At 50.1% G+C, this 20,997-nt stretch overlaps 1 protein-coding gene across 1 annotated transcript in view; it reads right to left on the bottom strand.

The window, feature by feature from the left end:
* LOC127574997 (intraflagellar transport protein 43 homolog A) overlaps window positions 1-20,001 on the bottom strand; it is a 64,102-nt gene extending 44,101 nt beyond the window's left edge. The window contains exons 1-2 of the mRNA XM_052024617.1: window positions 19,926-20,001; window positions 16,997-17,050 (exon numbers count right to left, since the gene is read on the bottom strand). Coding sequence (XP_051880577.1) covers window positions 16,997-17,050; window positions 19,926-19,982 — 111 coding nt within the window. The 5' untranslated portion in view covers window positions 19,983-20,001. The remainder of the gene's footprint in view (window positions 1-16,996; window positions 17,051-19,925) is intronic.
* Window positions 20,002-20,997: the final 996 nt, after the last annotated feature.

Raw genomic sequence — 20,997 nt, 5'->3', positions numbered from 1 at the left:
AGGTGTACATAATATTAAGAGGAATAGATAGAGTGGACAGCTAGCGCCTCTTTCCCAGGGCACCAATGATCAATACAAGAGGACATGTCTTTAAAGTAATGGGTGGGAAGTTCAAGGGAGATATCAGAAGAAGGTTTTTTACCCAGAGAGTGGTTGGGGCATGGAATGTGCTGCCTGGGGCGGTGGTGGAGGCAGGTACATTGGTCAAATTCAAGAGATTGCTAGATAAGCATATGGAGGAATTTAAAATAGAGGGATATGTGGGAGGAAGGGGTTAGAAAGTCTTAGGCAAGGTTTAAAGGTCGGCACAACATTGTGGGCCGAAAGGTCTGTATTGTGCTGTACTGTTTTATGTTATATGTAAGTTGGCAATTCAGGCATTAAAATGTCCTTACAGCAAGCACTATGTCAATGCCTTGAATGACTTGCTGAAATTCACTGGATCAAATCCAAAAGTATTAGTATGAGAATGCACATGAGGAATCCAAAAGTCCAGTGAGGCCATCTGGGTAGAACTTAGAAACAAGAAGCAGTCACTCTATTGGGGCTGTATTATAGATCCCCCAGTAGTCAGTGGAAACTTGAGGAGCAGGTGTGGAGAGAAATTGCTTATAGTTGTAAGAATAATAGGCTGGTATTAGTGGGAGATTTTAATTTCCCTGGTATAATGACTGGACTACCCAGAGTGTTAAGGGCCTGGACGGGGTAGAATTTGTGAAGTGTGTCCAGGAAAGTTTCAATATATAGAGGGCCCTGCTCGGGAGGGTGCAATACTGGTCCTCCTCTGAGGGAACAAGGTAGGGCAGGTAAGGGACGTGGCAGTCAGGAAGCTCTTTGGCTCTAGTGACCATAATTCTATTAGTTTTAAGATAGTGATGGAAAAGGATAGGACAGGCCCACAGGTTAGGGTCTCAAACTGGAGCAGGGCTAATTTTGGGGGAATTAGGCAGGATCTAGCAGAGGTTGATTGGGTGAGCCTGTTTGAAGGGAAAGGAACGAATAGCAAGTGGGAGGCTTTTAAGAGTGAGATATCAAGAGTCCAGGGGCAGCATGTTCCCATTAGAGTGAAGGGTAAACCTGGCAAGTTTAGGGAACCTTGGCTCATGGCAGATATTGAGGCTCTGGTCAAGAAAAAGGAGGAAGCACACATTGGGTTTAGGAGTGAATCCCTTGTTGACTTTAAAATGATTAAGAATACACTTAAGAGGGAAATCGGGAGGGCAAAAAGAGGTTATGAGATGGATCTGGCAGGTAAGGTTAAGGAAAGTCCCAAGAGGTTCTATAGCTACATAAAGAGTAATAGGGTGGTCAGGGAGAGGGTAGATTCCCTTGGAGATCAGCATGGGCCGCCTATGTCTCGAACCACAGGAGATGAGTGGAATTAGGAACGAATATTTCCCCTCGGTGTTTACTGGGGAGAAAATCATGGTTGCTCGAGAGATAAGGGAAACAAGTGGAGATGTTTTGGAGAACATTCATATAATCAAGGAGGAGGTATTTGCAGCCTTCCAGTGCATTAAGGTGGATAAATCCCCTGGGCCTGACTGAGGGAGGCTGGAGAAGAAAATGCGGAGGCCCTTGAAGAGATATTTGCTTCATCGTTAGCCACTGGTGAAATTCCTGAAGACTGGAAGGTGGCTAATGAAGGGTAGCAAGGACAAGCCGGTCAGGCTAGGAATTCTGAGGGACAGGATCTACCAGCATTTGGATGGACAGAGTCTGATTAGGAGGAGTCAGCATGGCTTTGTACGTGGAAAGTCATGTTTGACAAACATTTTTAGAGTTTTTTGAAGAGGTAACCAAAAAGGTAGATGAGGGGAGGGCAGTGGATGTTGTCCATTCGGACTTTAGCAAGGCCAAAGTCCGCATGGTCGGCTGGTCTGGAAGGTTGGGTCCCATGGAATCCAGGGAGAGCTGGTGAGGTGGATTCAAAATTGACTCAGAGGTAGGAAGCCGAGGGTGGTGGTTGAAAGTTGTTTCTCAGAATGGAGGCCAGTGACTAGTGGTGTGCCGCAGGGGTCGGTGTTGGGACCCTTGTTATTCATCATTTATATCAATGATTTGGATGCAAATGCACAAGGCTCGATCAGTAAGTTTGCGCATGACATGAAATTAGAAGGTGTTGTTGATAGTGAAGAAGGTTATCGTAGGTTACAGGGGGATCGTGATCAGTGAGGGAAGTGGGCCGAGGAGTGGCAAATGGATTTCAATACAGAGAAGTGTGAAGTGATTTTGGAAAGTCAAACCAGCTTAGCACCTGTACTATGAATGGTAGGGCACGAGGGAATGTAATAGAACAGAGGGACCTAGGAGTACAAGTGCTTAGTTCATTGAAAACGGTGTCACGGGTAGACAGGGTGGTGAAAAAGACGCTTAGCACACTGGCTTCTTCAGTCAGGGCACTGAGTATAGGAGTTGGGACATTATGTTGCAGTTGTATAAGTCGTTGGTGAGGCTGCACTTGGAGAACTGTGTACAGTTTTGGTCACCCCACTCACCTGGGTCATTCTCTCTTCTCCCCTCCCATCAGACAGAAGATACAGGAGCCTGAGGGCACATACCACCAGGATCAAGGACAGCTTCTATCCCACGGTGGCAAGACTATTGAACTGTTCCCTTATACGTTGAGATGGACTTTTGACCTCACGATCTACCTTGTTTGACCTTGCACCTTATTGTCTACCTGCAATGCACTTCCCTGTAGCTGTGACACTTTGCTCTGTATTCTGTTATTGTTTTACCCTGTACTACCTCAATGCCCTGTGTAATGAACTGATCTGTACAAATGGTATGCAAGACAAGTTTTTCACTGTACCTCGGTACAACTGACAATAATAAACCAATTCCAACACTCTGTTATAGGAAAGACATGGTTAAACTGGAAAGAGTGCAGAGAAGATTTACGAGGATGTTGCCAGGACTCGAGGGCCTGAGTTATAGGGAGAGGTTGGCCAAGCTGGGTCTTTATTCCTTGGAGCGTAGGAGACTGAGGGGTGATCTAATAGAAGTTTAAAAAATCATGAGGGGCATAGATAAAGTGGACGGTAACAGTCTTTTCCCCAGGGTAGGGGATAAGTTTAGGGTGAGAAGGGAAAGATTTAAAAGGGACCTGAGGGGCAACTTTTTCACACAGAGGGTGGTGAGTATATGGAACGAGCTGCCAGAGGAAGTGGGTGAGGCAGGTACAATAGCACTTGGATAGGCACATGGAGGGGCAGGGCTTGGAGGGATATGGGCCGAACGCAGAAAATTGGGACGAGCTGGGTGGGCACAGTGGCCAGCATAGACTGGTTGGGCCAAAGGGCCTATATCCGTGCTGTATTGCCGTATGACCCTGTGACTCTATTGCTAGCAGCTTTACCATCTCACATCCAACGTTTTTTGCTGATTTGTGTTTTCCAGTGAAAAGATCGCTGCTGCTGAGTTTTTTTCTATTTACCTTAAATCTGATGCAATGCAATAGCAAGCCATTGCCAAATGACAGATTTCACACAGACGCTCGTCCACTCACTCCCACATTCGTCCACGTGTTAGTTATCACTCCCACACCAACATCCTTTAGTCGGTCCGACAGACTAGCCATTTTGTTTTACATGGCAACACTGTCTTTAAATTGTCCCTGGGTTCAGTAACATGCTATGAGCTAATCCTCAACCAAAGGTAGCTCCCATATTGACAAGGTCTCCTGAAAGCTCAAGAAACCCAGCACCAGAGATAGAAACAAAGAAAGTAGAAGAAGTACCCATCATCCAGGGAGCCAAACACTACTTCCAGGTGAAGCCGTGATTCACTTGCACTTCTCCCAGTCTGGTCTCCTCCAGATCCACAAAGATGTTACCGGGACTGAAGGCTTGAGTTATAAGGAGAGACTGGATAGGCTGGGAGCATAGGAGACCATGTCTGCAGTAAGTGCTCGAGGCTGGAGGAACTTCGGCTCAAAAATGATGAGCTGGAGTTGCAGCTTCAAACACTGCACAGCATCAGGGAGGGGGAGAGTTATGTAGATACTGTACATCAGGAGACAGTCACCCCTGCTTATAGCAGGTACTTCTGGGGTCTAGGAAGTAGATAGAATGGTGACTGTCAGGGGAGGGAAAAGGAAAAAGAAAACGAACAGGCAGATAGAGCAGAGGACCCCGGAGGCTGTTCCCCTCAGTAACAGGTTTTCCGCTTTGGAAGCTGTTGAGGGGGATGACCTGCAGGGATCAAGCAGCAGTAGCCACGTCTCTGGCACTGGGACTGGTCCTGCTGCTCAGAAGGGAAAGGAGGAGAAGAAGGCAGTAGTGATAGGGGACTCGATAGTCAGGGAAACAGATAGGAGGTTCTGTGGCAGTGAGCACGAATCCCGGATGGTATGTTGCCTCCCAGGTGCCAGGTTTCGGGATGTCTCTGATTGGGTCCACAGGATTCTTGAGAGGGAGGGAGAACAGCCAGAAGTCGTGGTTCATGTTGGTACCAATGACATAAGTAGGAAGGGGGATGAAGTCCTGAAAAGTGAGTTTAGCGAGCTAGGCAGAAGGCTGAAGAACAGGACCTCAAGGGTAGCGATCTCAGGATTGCTGCCAGTGCCACGCGATAGTGAAGGTAGGAATAGGAGGAGATGGCAAATAAACGCTTGGCTGAGAAGTTGATGCAGGAGGGAGAGTTTTAGATTTTTGGATCATTGGGATCTCTTCAGGGGAAGGTGGGACCTGTGCAGAGAGGACGGGTTACACCCAAACCCGAGGGGGGCCAATATCCTTGCAGCCAGGTTTGCTAGGGTGGTTTGGGAGGGTTTCAACTAGTTTGCGAGGGGGGTGGGAACCGGAGGAGTAGGTCAGAGGAAGAAGGGGATGGGGAAAAGTCAGATCTGACAGGAAGGAGAAGCATAGGCTATAAAAGTAGTAAGGTGTACAGGCTATAAAAGTAGTAAGGTGGATGGGCTTAAAGTGCATTTACTCAAATGCAAGAAGTATCAGGAATCAGGGAGATGAACTGAGAGCTTGGATAAGTACATGGGACTATGATATTTTGGCTCTTGCAGAGACATGGCTGACACCAGGGCAGGAATGAATATTGAATATCCCCAGATTTCAGTGTTTTAAAAGGGATAGGGAGGGGGGGAGAAGAGGAGGAGGGGCGGCGATACTGGTCAGGGACACTGTTACAGCTGCAGAAAGGGTAGATAATTTAGAAGGATCCTCTCTAGAGTCAATATGGGTGGAAGTTAGGAACAAGAAAGGGGCAGTTACTCTACTGGGAGTATTCTATAGGCCCCCCGGAAGCAGTAGGGATACTGAGGAGCAGATTGGGAGGCAGTTTTTGGAAAGATGCGAAAATAACAGGGTTATTATAATGGGAGACTTCAACTTCCCAAATATTGATTGGCACCTATTTAGTGCCAAAGGTTTAGACGGGGCGCAGTTTGTTAAGAGTGTCCAGGACGGATTCCTGTCACAGTATGTTGACAGGCCGACTAGAGGGAATGCCATATTAGATCTAGTTTTAGGTAATGAACCAGGTCAGGTGACAGATCTATCGATGGGTGAGCATTTGGGGGACAGTGACCACTGCTCCATAACCTTTAGCATTGTCATGGACAGGGATAGGAGCAAAGAGGACGGGAAGATATTTAATTGGGGAAAGGCAAATTATGAGGCTATAAAGCGAGAACTTGAGAGTGTAAATTGGGATGACATTTTTGAAGGGAAATGTACTATAGAGATGTGGTCGATGTTCAGGGATCTCTTGCAGGATGTTAGGGATAAATTTGTCGGGGTGAGGCAGAGAAGGAATGGTAAGGTGAGGGAACCATGGGTGACAAGAGAGGTGGAACAACTAGTTAGGAAGAAGGCGGCAGCATACATTAGATGTAAGCAGCAAGGATCAGACAGGGCTCGTGAGGAATATAGAGTAGCAAGGAGGGAACTTAAGAAGGGGCTGAGGAGAGCGAGAAGGGGACATGAAAAGGCTTTGGCGAGTAGAGTTAAGGAGAATCCCAAGGCTTTTTACTCGTACGTGAAGAGCAGAAGGATGGCTAGAGTAAAGGTAGGTCTGATTAAAGACAAAGGTGGGAGGATGTGCCTGGAAGCTGTGGAAGTGGGTGAGGTTCTCAATGAATACTTCTCTTCAGTATTCACCAAGGAGAGGGGTCTTGATGACGCTGAGGACGGTGGTGGTAAGGGTAATGTTCTAGAGTATGTAGATATTAAGAGAAAGGATGTGTTAGAGCTGTTAGAAAATATTAGGACAGATAAGTCCCCAGGGCCTGACGGAATATTCTCCAGGCTGCTTCGTGAGGCTAGGGAGGAGATTGCTGAACCGTTGGTTAGGATCTTTGAGTCCTCGTTGTCCACGGGGATGGTACTGGAGGATTGGAGGGTGGCAAATGTTGTCCCCTTATTCAAAAAAGGTAGTAGGGATAGTCCAGGGAATTACAGACCAGTGAGCCTTACATCTGTGGAGGGCAAGCTGTTAGAAAGGATTCTAAGAGATAGGATCTATGAGCATTTAGAGAATCATGGACTGATTAGGGACAGCCAGCATGGATTTGTGAAGGGAAGATCTTGCCTCACAAGCCTGATAGAGTTCTTTGAGGAGGTGACCAGGAAGATTGATGAGGGTAGTGTAGTGGATGTGGTCTACATGGATTTTAGTAAGGCGTTTCACAAGGTTCCGCATGGTAGGCTTCTTCAGAAGGTCAGAGGCCAAGGGATCCAGGGAGGCTTGGCCGTGTGGATTCAGAATTGGCTTGCCTGTAGAAAGCAGAGGGCTGTGGTGGAGGGAGTGCGTTCAGATTGGAGGGCTATGACTAGTGGTGTCCCACGGGGATCGGCCCTGGGACCTCTACTTTTTGTGATATTTATTAATGACTTAGATGAGGGGGTGGAAGGGTGGGTTAGCAAATTTGCAGATGACACAAAGATCAGTGGTGTTGTGGATAGTGTGGAGGGCTGTAGAAGCTTACAGAGAGATATTGATAGGATGCAGAGCTGGGCTGAGGTGGCAGATGGAGTTCAATCCGGAGAAGTATGAGGTGGTACACTTTGGAAGGACAAACTCCAAGGCGGAGTACAAGGTAAATGGCAGAATTCTGAGCAGTGTGGAGGAGCAGAGGGTTCTGGGGGTTCATATCCACAGATCACTGAAAGTTGCCTCACAGGTGGATAGGGTAGTTAAGAAAGCTTATGGGGTGTTAGCTTTCATAAATCGGGGGATCGCGAAGTAATGATGCAGCTTTACAAAACTCTTGTTAGACCACACTTAGAGTACTGTGTCCAGTTCTGGTCGCCTCATTATAGGAAGGATGTGGAGGGATTGGATAGGGTGCAGAGGAGATTTACCAGGATGCTGCCTGGATTAGAGAGCATGGATTATGAGGAGAGACTAAAGGAGCTAGGGCTTTACTCATTGGAGAGGAGGAGGATGAGGGGAGACATGATAGAGGTATACAAAATATTAAGAGGAATAGATAGAGTGGACAGCCAGGGCCTCTTTCCCAGGGCACCAATGCTCAGTACAAGAGGGCATGGCTTTAAGGTAATGGGTGGGAAGTTCAAGGGAGATAGCAGAGGGAGGTTTTTCACCCAGAGAGTGGTTGGTGCATGGAATGCACTGCCTGGGGTGGTGGTGGAGGCTGATATGTTGGTCAAGTTCAAGAGGTTGTTAGATAAGCATATGGAGGAATTTAAGACAGAGGGATATGTGGGAGTAAGGGGTTAGATAGTCTTAGGTGTGGTTTGAAGGTCGGCACAACATGGTGGGCTGAAGGGCCTGTATTGTGTTGTATCGTTCTATGGTTCTACGGAGACTGAGAGTGACCTTGTAGTATATAAAATCATGAGGGGCATAGACAGGGTAATGGTTACAGTCTTTTCCCCAGGGTAGGGGAGTGTAAAACTAGAGGGTATAGGTTTCAGGTGAGAGGGGAAAGATTTAAAAAAGGAGCTGAGGGGAAATATTTTCACGCAGCGGGTGGCGGGTATGTGGGACGAACTGCCAGAAGTAGTAGAGGCCGGTATAATTACAATGTTTTAAAGACATTTGGACAGGTCCATGGATAGGAATGGTTCAGAGGAATACGGGCCAAACGCAGGCAGATGAGTCAAGCTCAGGTAGGCACTTCAGTCGGCATGGATGAGTTGGGCCGAAGGGCCTGTTTCCATGCTGCATAACTCTACGAATATGTAAGTAAGCCATTGGATCATTTGAGCCTGCACAACACAATGGTGGCCTATTGTCCAACTTCAATCCCTTGTCCCAGCTTTCTCTCCCATCCCTTGATCCGGTTAGCACTAAGAACAATATTCAACCTCTCATGAATACATTTAATGATTTGGCTTCAACTGCTCTGTGGCAAAGAATTCCACAGGTTCATCACTCTCCGGAAGAAGAAATTTCTCCTCATCTCTCAGCTCATCCCTTCGACTGTGACCCTGGCCCTGGATTCCCCACCCATCGGGAACATATTTCCTGCATCCAATCTGTCCAGTCTGTTAGAAATCCCTCTCATTCTCTCAAATTCCAGAGAATATATTGGCCTACTCGACCCAATCTCTCTTTATACACAGGTCCTGCCATTCCACAAATCAGTCTAGCACTGATCCCTGTGAAACCCCACTTGTCACACATTGGAAAAAATACACGTTTATTCCTACGCTTGGTTTCCTGTCTGCCAACTTGTGTCTAAATATGCATTGGAACGTTTACAAATCCTTTCAACAGAGATGTACCCAGATGGTGTCCCGGGCCATGTGCTCAGACCTTGTGCTGATCAGCTGGCAGAAGTATTTGCGGATGTATTCAACCTCTCCCTGCTTCAATCTCAGGTTCCCTCCTGTTTTAAGAAGACCACTATCATCTCGGTACCAAAGAAAAGCAAGGTAACATGCCTCAGTGACTACCGACCAGTGGCTCTGACGTCCACCATCATGAAGTGCTTTGGGAGGTTGGTCATGGCACACATCAAATCCAGCCTCCCAGACAACCTGGACCCATTGCAATTCGCCTATCGGCGAAACAGGTCTACAGCAGATGCCATCTCCCTGGCCCTTCACTCAGCTCTGGAGCATCTGGACAGTAAGGACACTTACATTAGACTATTGTTTATTGACTACAGCTCTGCCTTCAATACTATAATACCAAGCAAGCTTGTCACCAAACTCCGAGACCTAGGACTCAACACTTCCCTCTGTAACTGGATCCTTGACTTTCTAACAAACAGACTGCAATCAGTGAGGATAGGCAGCAATTCCTCCAGGACGATTATTCTCAACACTGGTGCACCTCAAGGCTGCGTCCTCAGCCCTCTACTCTACTCCCTATACACTCATGACTGTGTGGCCAGACTCTGCTCTAACTCCATCTACAAGTTGGCACATGATACCACCGTTGTAGGCCATATCTCAAACAGTGATGAATCGGAGTACAGGAAGGAGATAGAGAGCTTAGTGGAATGGCGTCATGACAACAACCTTTCCCTCAATGTCAACAAAACAAAAGAGCTGGTCATTGACTTCAGGAAAGGGGGCTGTGTACATGCACCTGTCTACATCAATGGTGCTGAGATCGAGAGGGTTGACAGCTTCAAGTTCCTGGGAGTGAACGTCACCAACAACCTGTCCTGGGCAAACCACGTGGATGCCATGGCCAAGAAAGCTCACCAGCGCCTCTACTTCCTCAGGAGGATAAAGAAATTTGGTTTGTCCCCTTTGACTCTCACCAACTTTTACCGATGCACCATAGAAAGCATCCTATCTGGATGCATCGCGGCTTGGTATGGGAACTGCTCTGCCCAGGACCACAAGAAACTGCAGAGTTGTGGACACAGCCCAGCGCATCACGGACACCAGCCTCCCCTCCTTGGACTCTGTCTTTACCTCTCGTTGTCTTGGTGAAGCAGCCAACGTAATCAAAGACCCCACCCACCTGGGACACTCTCTCTTCTCTCCTCTTCCATCGGGTAGAAGATACAGGTGCCTGAGAGCACGTACCACCAGACTTAAGGACAGCTTCTATCCCACTGTGATAAGACTATTGAATAGTTCCCTTATACAATGAGATGGACTGTGACCTCACGATCTACCTTGTTGTGACCTTGCACCTTATTGCACTGCACTTTCTCTGTAGCTGTGGCACTTTACTCTGTACTGTTATTATTTTTTTTAACCTGTGCTACATCAATGCACTCTGTACTAACTTGATGTAACTGCACTGTGTAATGAATTGACCTGTAAGATCAGTTTGTAAGACAAGTTTTTCACTGTACCTCGGTGCAAGTGACAATAATAGACCAATACCATTGTGTGTTTGCCAGTAATTTGTCATTTCTCAGTGAGTGGCTATGGTTTTATCAGTGGGGACAAACAACGTTCTGCGAGACTGTCTGGGCCCCACTACAGGGCCAGTGCACCCTCCTCCAGTGCACCAGCCCAAGAATGAATTACCTCTCTCTGGTGTCAAATCTTGCCAGAAGTTTGCAGAATTGCATTAAACAAATCCACTTACACATGCAATATGTTTCCCAGCAGGAGATTCATTCAGTCCAGTGACAGGCTTTCCACTGCACAGGATACAAGTAACACAGAAACAGGCCATTGGGCTCATCAGTCCATACTGGAATTTATGTTCCACTAAAGCCTCCTCACCTAAACCTATCAGCAGAACCCTCTCTTCCCTTCCCCTTTATGGAATTACCCAGTCTTCCCTTAAATACACCTGGACTCTCCACCTCGACCATTCTCCCTTGGAGTGAGCTCCACAGTCACACCTCTCTTTGGGCAAACAAGTTTCTTCTCAACTTCCTGCTGGAAGTTTCCATGACTACTTATATTGATGGCCTCTCAAGAGAAAAGAGACTGAGTGTGACAATCCCTTCCCGCGATGCATACCCTTCCACTTCTGTAATTGTAAATCTTGCCTGCACTTTCTCCACCCAGCTCCAGCAACCTGGGTTCAATGCTGACCTTCAGTGCTGTCTGTGTGGAGTTTGCACATTCTCTCTATGGCCTTGTGGGTTTCAATCCCGCTTCCTGGTCTTGGAATTGGTTCATTATTGTCACATGTACTGAGGTACAGTGAAAAACTTTGTTTTGCATGCCATCCATACAGGTCATTTCATCACATCAGTGCATTGAGGTAGTACAAGGGAAAACAATAACAGAATGCAGAATATAGTGTTACAGTTACAGAGAAAGTGCAGTGAAGCATATTTAAAAGAACAATGTTAGCAATTCTTAAAGTCTTAGAATATAGATTTAAATGAGTAGAACTATTATAATAGATGTAATGAGTGGATGTGCTGGGAGCAGCTTGCAAAGAGTCGCCACACTCCAGCACCATCTTGGAACACACTGCTCAAGAGAATTTCAGGCATCCATTAATCCCAACTTCCAGCACCAGGCCCATGGCGCTCTATGCCTAGGCAATTCAAGTCCTCGTCTACACACTTCTTAAATGCTGTTATCGACTCTGCTTCCACCACACTCTCCAGCAGTGTGTTCCAGGTACTCACTGATCCCTGGGTGAAGAAGATCCCCCTCAGATCCCCTCTAAATCTGTAGTCTACCCTATCTATACGCCTCATAATTTTATACACCTCATTTATGTCCCCTCCTAACCCTTCCGCTCCAGGGAGAACAGACCCAGCCTCTCCACATAACTGAACCGCTCCATCGCAGGCAACACCCTGGTGACTCTCCTCTGCACCCTCTCCAGCACCGTCACATCCTCCTATAGTGTGGTGACCGGAACTGCATGTAGTACTCCACTCAAGGACAAAGAAATGAATTTACACCTGGCGCAAGAGATATGGAGAAGATACTAAACGAGTATTCACCAAGGAGGAGGACATGGAGGGTAGTGAGATCAGGGAGGGGTGTGCTGATATTCTAGGGCAAGTTGAAATCAAGGAGGTGGTGGTGATAGATCTCTTGAAGAACATTGAGCTGGTTAGTGCCCAGGGCCTGATGGGATCTATCCCAGATTATCGAGAGAGGCAAGAGAGGAGATTTCTGCGGCCTTGATGGAGATCTTTGTATTCTCGTTAGTCACAGACAAGGTCCTGGAAGACTGGAAGATAGCCAATATTGTCTCTTTGTTTAAGAAGGGCAATAGGATGATCCAGTAAATTACAGGCCGGTGAGAAGGGAAGGGAAGGGAAGGGAAATCAGTGGAAGGAAAATTATTGAAGATTCTTAGGGATAGGATTTACTCACATTTGGAAAAGCATCGGTTTATTCCGAACAGTTAGCGTGACTTTGTGCTGGGGATGTCGTGTCTTATAAATTTGAGTTTTTTGAGGAAGTGCAAAGATGACTGATGAGGGGAGGGCAGTGGATGCTGTCGACAGGGACTCTAGTAAAGCTTTTGACAAGGTCCCAGGTGGTGGGCTGATCCAGAAGATTAAGGCACCTGAGATACATGGAGACTTGGTACAGTGGATTCAAAACTGACGGCCATAGAAGACATAGGGTAGTGGTGAAGGGGTGTTCTTCTGACTGGAGTCTGTGACCAATGGTGCTCCATAGGGATCAGTGCTGGGACCTCTGTTGTTTGTGATTTGGATGAAAATGAGGGAGGGCTGATTAGAAGTTTGCAAATGACACAAAAATTGGCGGAGTCGTAGGTAGTCAAGAAGATTGTCAAAGGACACAGCAGGATATAAATCAGTTGGAGGTATGGGCAGAGAAATGGCAGATGCAGTCTAATCCATACAAGCTGCTTTTTGGAAGGTCAAATGTAAGAGAAAGTATACAGTAAATGGCAGAACCCTCAGGAACATTGATGTACAGAGGGATCTTGGGGTGCAAGCCCATAACTCCCTGAAAGTGGCAACACAAGTGGACAGAGTGGTACAGAAGGAGTATGACGTGCTTGCCTTCATTGGTCAGGGTGTTGAGGGTAAGAGTCGGGAAGTCATATTGCAGCTGTGTAAAAATTCGGTCAGGCCACATTTGGCGTATTGTATGTAGTTCTGGTCACCACATTACAGGAAGAATATGGAGGCTTTGGAGAGGTCCACCAGGATGCTGTCTGGATTACACAGTATTAGCTATAAGGAGAGGTTGGACAAACTTGGATCGTTTTCTCTGGAGCATCGGAAGTTGAGGGAGACCTGATAGAAATCTATAAAATTATGAGAAGCATAGATAGGATAAATGACTATTTTCCCAGGATGGAAATGTCAAATATTAGAGGGCCTAGCTTTAAGGTGAGAGGGGGAAAATTTATTTACAAGGCAAGCTTTATTTTTACATAGAGATTGCTAGGTGCCTGGAATGCACTGCAGATATCGTAGGCCAAAGGACCTGTTCCTGTGCTGCGCTGTTCTATGTTCTAAGGTCTGACCGTTTAGCATAACCTCCCTGCTTTTGTACTCAATGCCCCAGCTAATGAAGGCCAGTGTTCCTCCCATTGCCTTCTTAACCATGTTATCTATCTGTGCTGCCACCTTTAAGGATCCTTGGACTCACACGCATCTTTGGATGTCTCCCATCTTCCAGTCTCTATAAACTCAAACCCCAAAACATACTGTGTCTAAACTTACGCCATCCCATGCACCTGTCATCTCTCAACTTATAAACCCAGATAACCATATTGAATTTAAGCATTTTTAAATTCTCATCTTTATTTTCAAATCCCTCCATGCCCGATCTCTCCCCATCTCTGTAATCAATTCCAGGCCTGCAACGCCGACATTTCTGCACCCTTGCGTCTTGGCCTCCTGAATACACTCAACTTTAACCAGTGGAGGCCGTGCTTTCAGCAACCAAAATCCAAAACCCCAGAATTCCCTCCTGAAATCCCTTTGCTTCTCTTGGCTTGAAGGATCTCATCAGAACCCATCATTTTGAGACAACTTTTGACCACCTACCAGAATAGCTCCTCATGTGGCTCACGGCTGCCTTTGTCTCTACGTATTGAACCTTTGTCTTTTTAACAGCTTTCCAACTTTACCCACACCTTAGTCATTCGGAAGCTGTGACTGAATCTGCTTCCATGGCCCTATTGTGCAGTACATCCCAAATCACAACATGGTTTGTAACTAAAAGTTACCTCATGTTACCTGGGTTTTTTAACGATCACCTTGAACCTGTGATTGCTGGTCACCAGCCCTCCTGCAACAGGAAGTTGTTTCCTTCACTTATGATCCTAACTCACTATAATTCTGAAAACTTCCATTAAACCTTAACTTAGCCTATGCTCCTCTATGGAGAACATCCCAGTTTCTCCGGTCATTCCAAATAACCCAAGTCTCTCATCATGGGAACATTCTGATAACTCCCTCTGCACCCTCCCCAATGGCCTGCCACCCTCTCTGAACTTTGGGGTGGAACGTACCTTTTAACAGCCCACTTCATTTTCCCTGCAACATTCAAAGACTGGAGCTCCGGGTTGCCAGCCATTTTAATTCCCCTCCCCATTCCCACACTGACCCATCTGTCCCCGGCCTCCTCCACTGCCAGGCTGAGGCTAAATGTAAACTAGAGGAACAGCTCCTCATATTCCGCCTGGGTACTCTACAATCCAACAACATGAACACTGAATTCTCTAATATCAGGTAACCTGCTCCCCCACTGTCCCTCTTCTCCTGATCTACCCACTTCCTCCTACACACACACTGCTTTCCAACTCCACCCCCCACCATGTCCCCATCACCCTGTTTCTTTCCCCAACCCAACCTGCTCCATCTGCCCATGACCCACACCCCCCTCCCACTGGGTCCCTTCCTCCCACTGTTCCCATCTGCCCTCCCCACCCCCCTCATTTGGTTCCACCTTCCTTTCCCATCAGATTCCACCATCTGCAAACCTTTGTCACCTCCAGCCATCAGCTCCCAGCCTCTGTCTCTATCCACCCTTCTCTCCTCCATCTGCCAATCAACCTCTCCTCACCTGGATTCACCTATCGCCTGCCAGCTCTTGCTCCACCACTCCCCCTCACCTTTTTATAGACTACCTCCCTTTATTCTTTCAGTCCTGAAGGGTCTTGACCCAAAACATTGACTGTCCATTTCCCTCTGCAGATGCTGCCTGACCCGCTGAGTTTCTTTGCTCCAGATTCTGCAGTCTCTTGTGTCTCTGTCTGTACGTACACCTGAGGCCACCTCATCCCTGCACCTTACCAAGCCCAGCTTCTCCAGTCCTCCACGCAACAGCAGTCCCTCATTCCTGCTGATCTGGCAACTCTCCCCTTGCCCTCTCCAACAGTTTGACCACTTTCTCAGTGTGCTGCATGTTTAAACTGCTCTAGAACCGCACACCAAGAAAGCTCACCAGCACCTCTACTTCCTCAGGAGGCTAAAGAATTTTGGCACGTCCCCCTTGACACTCACCAACTTTTATCGATGCACCATAGAAAGCATCCTATCTGTAAAATCTATAAAACATCACGACTTGGTACGGCAACTGCTCTGCTTGTGGCCGCAAGAAACTGCAGAGAGTTGTGGACACAGCCCAGCACATCACGGAAAACCAGCCTCCCCTCCACGGACTCTGCCTACACTTCTTGCTGCCTCAGTAAAGCAGCCAGCATAATCAAAGACCCTACTCACCCCAGACATTCTCTCTTCTTCTCCCCCTCCCCCCCAATCAGGCAGAAGATACAAAAGCCTGAAAGCACATACCACCAGTCTCAAGGACAGCTTCTACCCCACTGTTATAAGACTATTGAATGGTTCCCTAATACGATAAAATGGACTCTTGACCTCACAATCTACCTCGTTATGACCTTGCACCTTATTGTCTGCCTGCACTGCACTTTCTCTGTAACTGTAACACTTTACTCTGCATTCTGCATTGTTTTCCCTTGTACTACCTCAGTGCACTGTGTAATGAATTGACAAGTTTTTCACTGTACCTCAGTACAAGTGACAATAATAAACCAATTCCAATTCCACTGGGTTTTGTGAGGCTGATTTCACTCGGCCCACTCCCCTCTCTGGGAACAACAAGACACTTGTAGTCAATCCCGACTCTCCCAGCACACTGCAAGCTCTGTCCACAGCCAGCATGAGTGAGATGACGCGTGTCCTCAGTAATACACTGACACCCATGACAGGACAATTCAACAACGCCTCCCTAAGGAAAGGAGTATGTTTTACTTGGAGGTAGGGTCAACGGGGCCTTGAGACTCCCGCCATTAGCGGACACTTGGCCTAATTTGGCATCAGCAGCCCAGCAACATATCTGACATTCTTCTGGAGCTGTCGACTGGAATCAGCTCACCAGAGACCAGCTCTCCAGGAAGCTTCACTTATTTGGTTATTTAAAGCAACAACGCACCCATTTTTACCCTATATAGGTTGTAAGGCAGAGCAACAATAACATTACTGTTCCTGGCAGTCTGCAACAACTGCAAAGTCTCTGATCGATTTGAATGTACACACAGAGGGCAGCCCCTTCAGGGTAGGGGCCAGAGTCACAGGTAGAGTCCGCACCCTGTGAGAGGGGAGGGACCAGTTCCCCAGTGAGGGTCGGCACCCTGGGGTGGAGTGGGGCCCGTCCTCCAGAGGGTCAGCACCCTGGGGTGGAGCAGGACCCGTCCCCCAGTGAGGGCAGCACCCTGGGGTGGAGCGGGACCCATCCTCCAGAGGCTCAGCACCCTGGGGTGGGGAAGGACCCACCCGCCCCCCCCCTCCCCCAGTGAAAGTCAGCACCCTGGGGTGGGGAGGGACCCGGCACCAGTGAGGGTCAGCACACTGGGGTGGGGAGGGACCCGTCCTCCAGTGAGGGTCAGCACCCTGGGGTGGGGCGGGACCCGTCCTCCAGTGAGGGTCGGCACCCTGGGGTGGGGCGGGACCCGCCCCCAGTGAGGGTCAGCACCCTGGGGTGGAGCGGGACCCGCCCCCAGTGAGGGTCAGCACCCTGGGGTGGAGCGGGACCCGTCCTCCAGAGGGTCAGAACCCTGGGGTGGGGCGGGACCAGTCCCACACCACCTTTTGTAGCATTGTTGACAGTCACCCTTTGCACTGGCGAGAAAGGCTGGTGGGGAAGTAGCCGCACATTCACACACTCACCTCCGCACCCGCAGTGTCCTGGGACTGTCGGGCTCGACGGCCGGTCTTCACAATCTGCAGGGAGAGGAGAACAGGTCAGTCCCCAGCTCTGCAACAAACACGCCCGAGTCCCACAACAGACACCTTGCACACTCATCCGTCAGCAGCTGCAGTGTATGCACAGATCGACATGTGGTTCTCTCGGTCTTCCTTCTTGGCGACACTTCAACCACCGATGGCATCAGTTACAGCCCTGCAAACCCGCCCGGGACCAAACCCTCACCCTCCCTCTCTCCAGCTACAAACAGCAAACAGAGAGTGGGTGATATCTGGAACTCACAGGACAGGAGGTGTGGAATTGGATGCAATCACTATATTTAATCACTGTACTTAAATAGGCAAAGTGTAGAAGGATATGGTCCTAATGTGGACAAGTGGGATTAGTGTTAGGTGGACCAAAACTGTCAGCATGGATGTGGTGGGCTGAAGGGCCTGTTTCTGTGCTGTAGACTCCATGATATCCTTAACATTCCCCTTTCTCTTTCAAGCAATAGCACTGCCAACAGTGCAACACACCATCAGTAATGCACTGATGAGAAGATTTAAGGGTGGAGGAATAAAAGGTTCCAACGAGGGGGAAGCCATTGTGTCAACACTGGCCAAGGTAGGACCACTTGGGGATTAGATTAGTCCCACTCCCCAGTCTGGGTTTCTGCTCCTACAGGAACTGTCTAAACATGCTGAGAATTTCTGCACCCACTGCCCTGTTACACAATGAGGTTCAAACACCTGACCCCATCGCTCCCCCACCTACCGTACCCAAGGTAGGATGAATTGGTGATAAATGAAATGCAACAAATATTCACCAGATGGATTCTATGATGGGGTGACTAATGTACAAGGAGACAGTGGACCAGACTAGTCCTACACTGTCCAGCTTAAAAGAATGAGGGGAGATCTCCTTGACAATTACAGAATCCTCACAGGGGTTGACAGGAGGAGAGAAGTAAATTGGAGGAGGGGTGGGAGATGAGGGAGTTGTGCGTTGTTGATGTTTACTCTGACAGAAGTGTCTAGAATCTGGGGTCAAACATCGGAGGTTGGCAATTCAGAGCAAGGAGAAATCTCTTCACCCAGAGGGTGAATCTTTGAATTCTCCACCCACAAAGTTGTGGAGGCTCAGTCACTGAGGATATACAAGACAGACCATCAGGCAGGAGGTACAGAAGAATGAAGTCACACATCACCAGGTTCAGGAACAACTTCCTCCCTTCAACCATTCTGTTCTTGAACCAACCAGCACAACCCTAATCACCACCTCAGTATAGCAACACTGTGACCACCTTGCAGCAAAATGGACTTTGTTGTTTTTTGTTTGAATTGTGTTTTCTCTTGTAAAAACTGTCTATAATTTACATTTTTCATGTGAGCGCTGCTTATCTGATGTTACGTGTCTGTGATGCTGCTGCAAATAAGATTTTCATTGCACCTGTGCACACATGTACACACATGTACTTGTGCATCTGACAGTAAACTGGACTTTGACTTTGATAGACTTCTGGAGATTAAAGTTATTGGGATATGGGGTTAGTGCAGGAATGTGGTGCTGAAATAAATGATCAGACACGATTTTAGGGCAGCACAGTGGTACAGCTCATAGACACACTGCTTCACCACTCCAGAGACCAGAGTTCAAACCCAACCTCGGGTGCTGTGTGTGTGGAGTTTGCATATGACCATGTGGATTTCCCCAGGATGCTCCGGTTTCCTCCCACATTCCAACAACACGTGGGTCGGTGGGTTAATTGGGCGCCGTAACTTTTCCCCCGGGTGTGTGGGTAATGGGTGAACTCTGGGTGGAGTGGATGGGAATGTGGGGAGAATGGAATTGATGGGATTACTCTGAGAGCTGGCATGGTCTGGATGGGCCAAATGGCCTAGTTCTGCTTATACACAATGAGAAACTACTTGACTTATCGAATGTGGAGCAGCCATGAAGGGCAGAATAGCCTCCTCCTCCTCCTCCCTCCAAACCCCAGTCCCAGCCTGGGACACCAAACACCCGACTTCTCCACCCACACCCCGAACCCCCCACCCCTAACTCCCCCACCCCCAACCCCACCCTAACCCCCCACCCCTTACCCCCTCACCCCAACCCCACCCTAACCCCCCACCCCTTACCCCCTCACCCCAACCCCACCCTAACCCCCCACCCCTTACCCCCTCACCCCAAACCCACCCTAACCCCCCCACCCCCAACCCCACCCTAACCCCCCACCCCTTACCCCCTCACCCCAAACCCACCCTAACCCCCCCACCCCCAACCCCACCCTAACCCCCCACCCCTAACCCCCTCACCCCCAACCCCACCCTAACCCCCCCACCCCCAACCCCACCCTAACCCCCCACCCCTTACCCCCTCACCCCAACCCCACCCTAACCCCCCACCCCTTACCCCCTCACCCCAACCCCACCCTAACCCCCCCACCCCTTACCCCCTCACCCCAAACCCACCCTAACCCCCCACCCCTTACCCCCTCACCCCAAACCCACCCTAACCCCCCACCCCTTACCCCCCCACCCCCAACCCCACCCTAACCCCCCACCCCTTACCCCCTCACCCCAACCCCACCCTAACCCCCCACCCCTTACCCCCCCACCCCCAACCCCACCCTAACCCCCCACCCCTTACCCCCTCACCCCAACCCCACCCTAACCCCCCACCCCTTACCCCCTCACCCCAACCCCACCCTAACCCCCCCACCCCCAACCCTTCCCGGGTACCCAGCCCCAGCCCAGGACCCCCCACCCCTCAACATCCCGCCCCAGCTCGGGGCCCAGCCCCGGCCCGCTCCCGCGGGAGTGCTGCAGGCGGGGTCGGGTCTCGGGGGAGACGGGAGGGACTCCAGCCGGACTGGGCCTCAGACCCCGGCCTCACGTAGTTCCTCACCCGCTGGGCCTCCGTATCCAGGACATCCTCCATCGCGGGCCCTGTCCCGCTGCGCATGCGCAACCGTCTCCTGGCAACCGCGTCCCTGGCAACCGTTTCCGCTAATAGGGCCCCGCCCCCGTCTACCTCCCCCTCCCTCCCTCCCTCCCTCTCTCCCTCCTCCTCCTCCTCCTCCCCCTCCTCCCTCCCCGCCCCCATCCCCCACCCCCTCCTCCTCCCCTCCTCCTCCTCCCCCCTCCCCCCCGCCCCCCATCCCCCACCCCCCACCCCCTCCCCCCTCCTCCTCCCCTCCTCCTCCTCCCCCTCCCCCTCCTCCCCCAGCCCCCATCCCCCACTCCCTCCCTCCCCCCTCCTCCTCCCTCCTCCCCCCCTCCCCCCGCCCCCCATCCCCCACCCCCTCCCCCCTCCTCCTCCCCTCCTCCTCCCCTCCCCCTCCTCCCCCTTCCTCCCCGCCCCCATCCCCCACCCCCTCCCCCCTCCTCCTCCCCTCCTCCTCCCCCCTCCCCCCACTCCCCCCTCCTCCCCCCTCCCCCCGCCCCCCATCCCCCACCCCCTCCCCCCTCCTCCTCCCCTCCTCCTCCCCCCTCCCCCCTCCTCCCCCCTCCCCCTCCTCTCCCCATCCCTCCATCCCCCCTCCCCCCGCCCCCCATCCACCACCCCCTCCCCCCTCCCCTCCTCCTCCCCTCCCCTCCCTTCCCTCCCTCCCCTTCTCCCTTCACTCCTCCACCAGTACATTCCTCCCCTCCAATACCTACCTCCCTCCAATACCTGCCCCTCACCCCTCATCCCTCCTCCCTCACCCCTCACCTCGCTCCAATCCACTCTCCTCCAATACCCCCCATCCCTCACTTCTTCACCAGTACATTCCTCCTCTCCAATCCCTCCGGCCCCTCCAACACCCCTCCTCACCCGTCCCCTCCGGCCCCTCCAACACCCCTCCTCACCCGTCCCCTCCGGCCCCTCCAACACCACTCCCTCCTTCAACCCTCCGACCTCCCTTTCACATTTACTCCCACATTACCCTCCAATGTTCTGTGAACCAGAGTGATGGGTCAGAGGTTGGTGCATTGAG

This window comes from Pristis pectinata, chromosome 1 (assembly GCF_009764475.1).
Source record: "Pristis pectinata isolate sPriPec2 chromosome 1, sPriPec2.1.pri, whole genome shotgun sequence".
In the NCBI taxonomy this organism is placed as follows: Eukaryota; Metazoa; Chordata; class Chondrichthyes; order Rhinopristiformes; family Pristidae; genus Pristis; species Pristis pectinata.
Note: the sequence above shows the minus strand (reverse complement) of the source record. Positions and strands in the feature narration are given on the sequence as shown.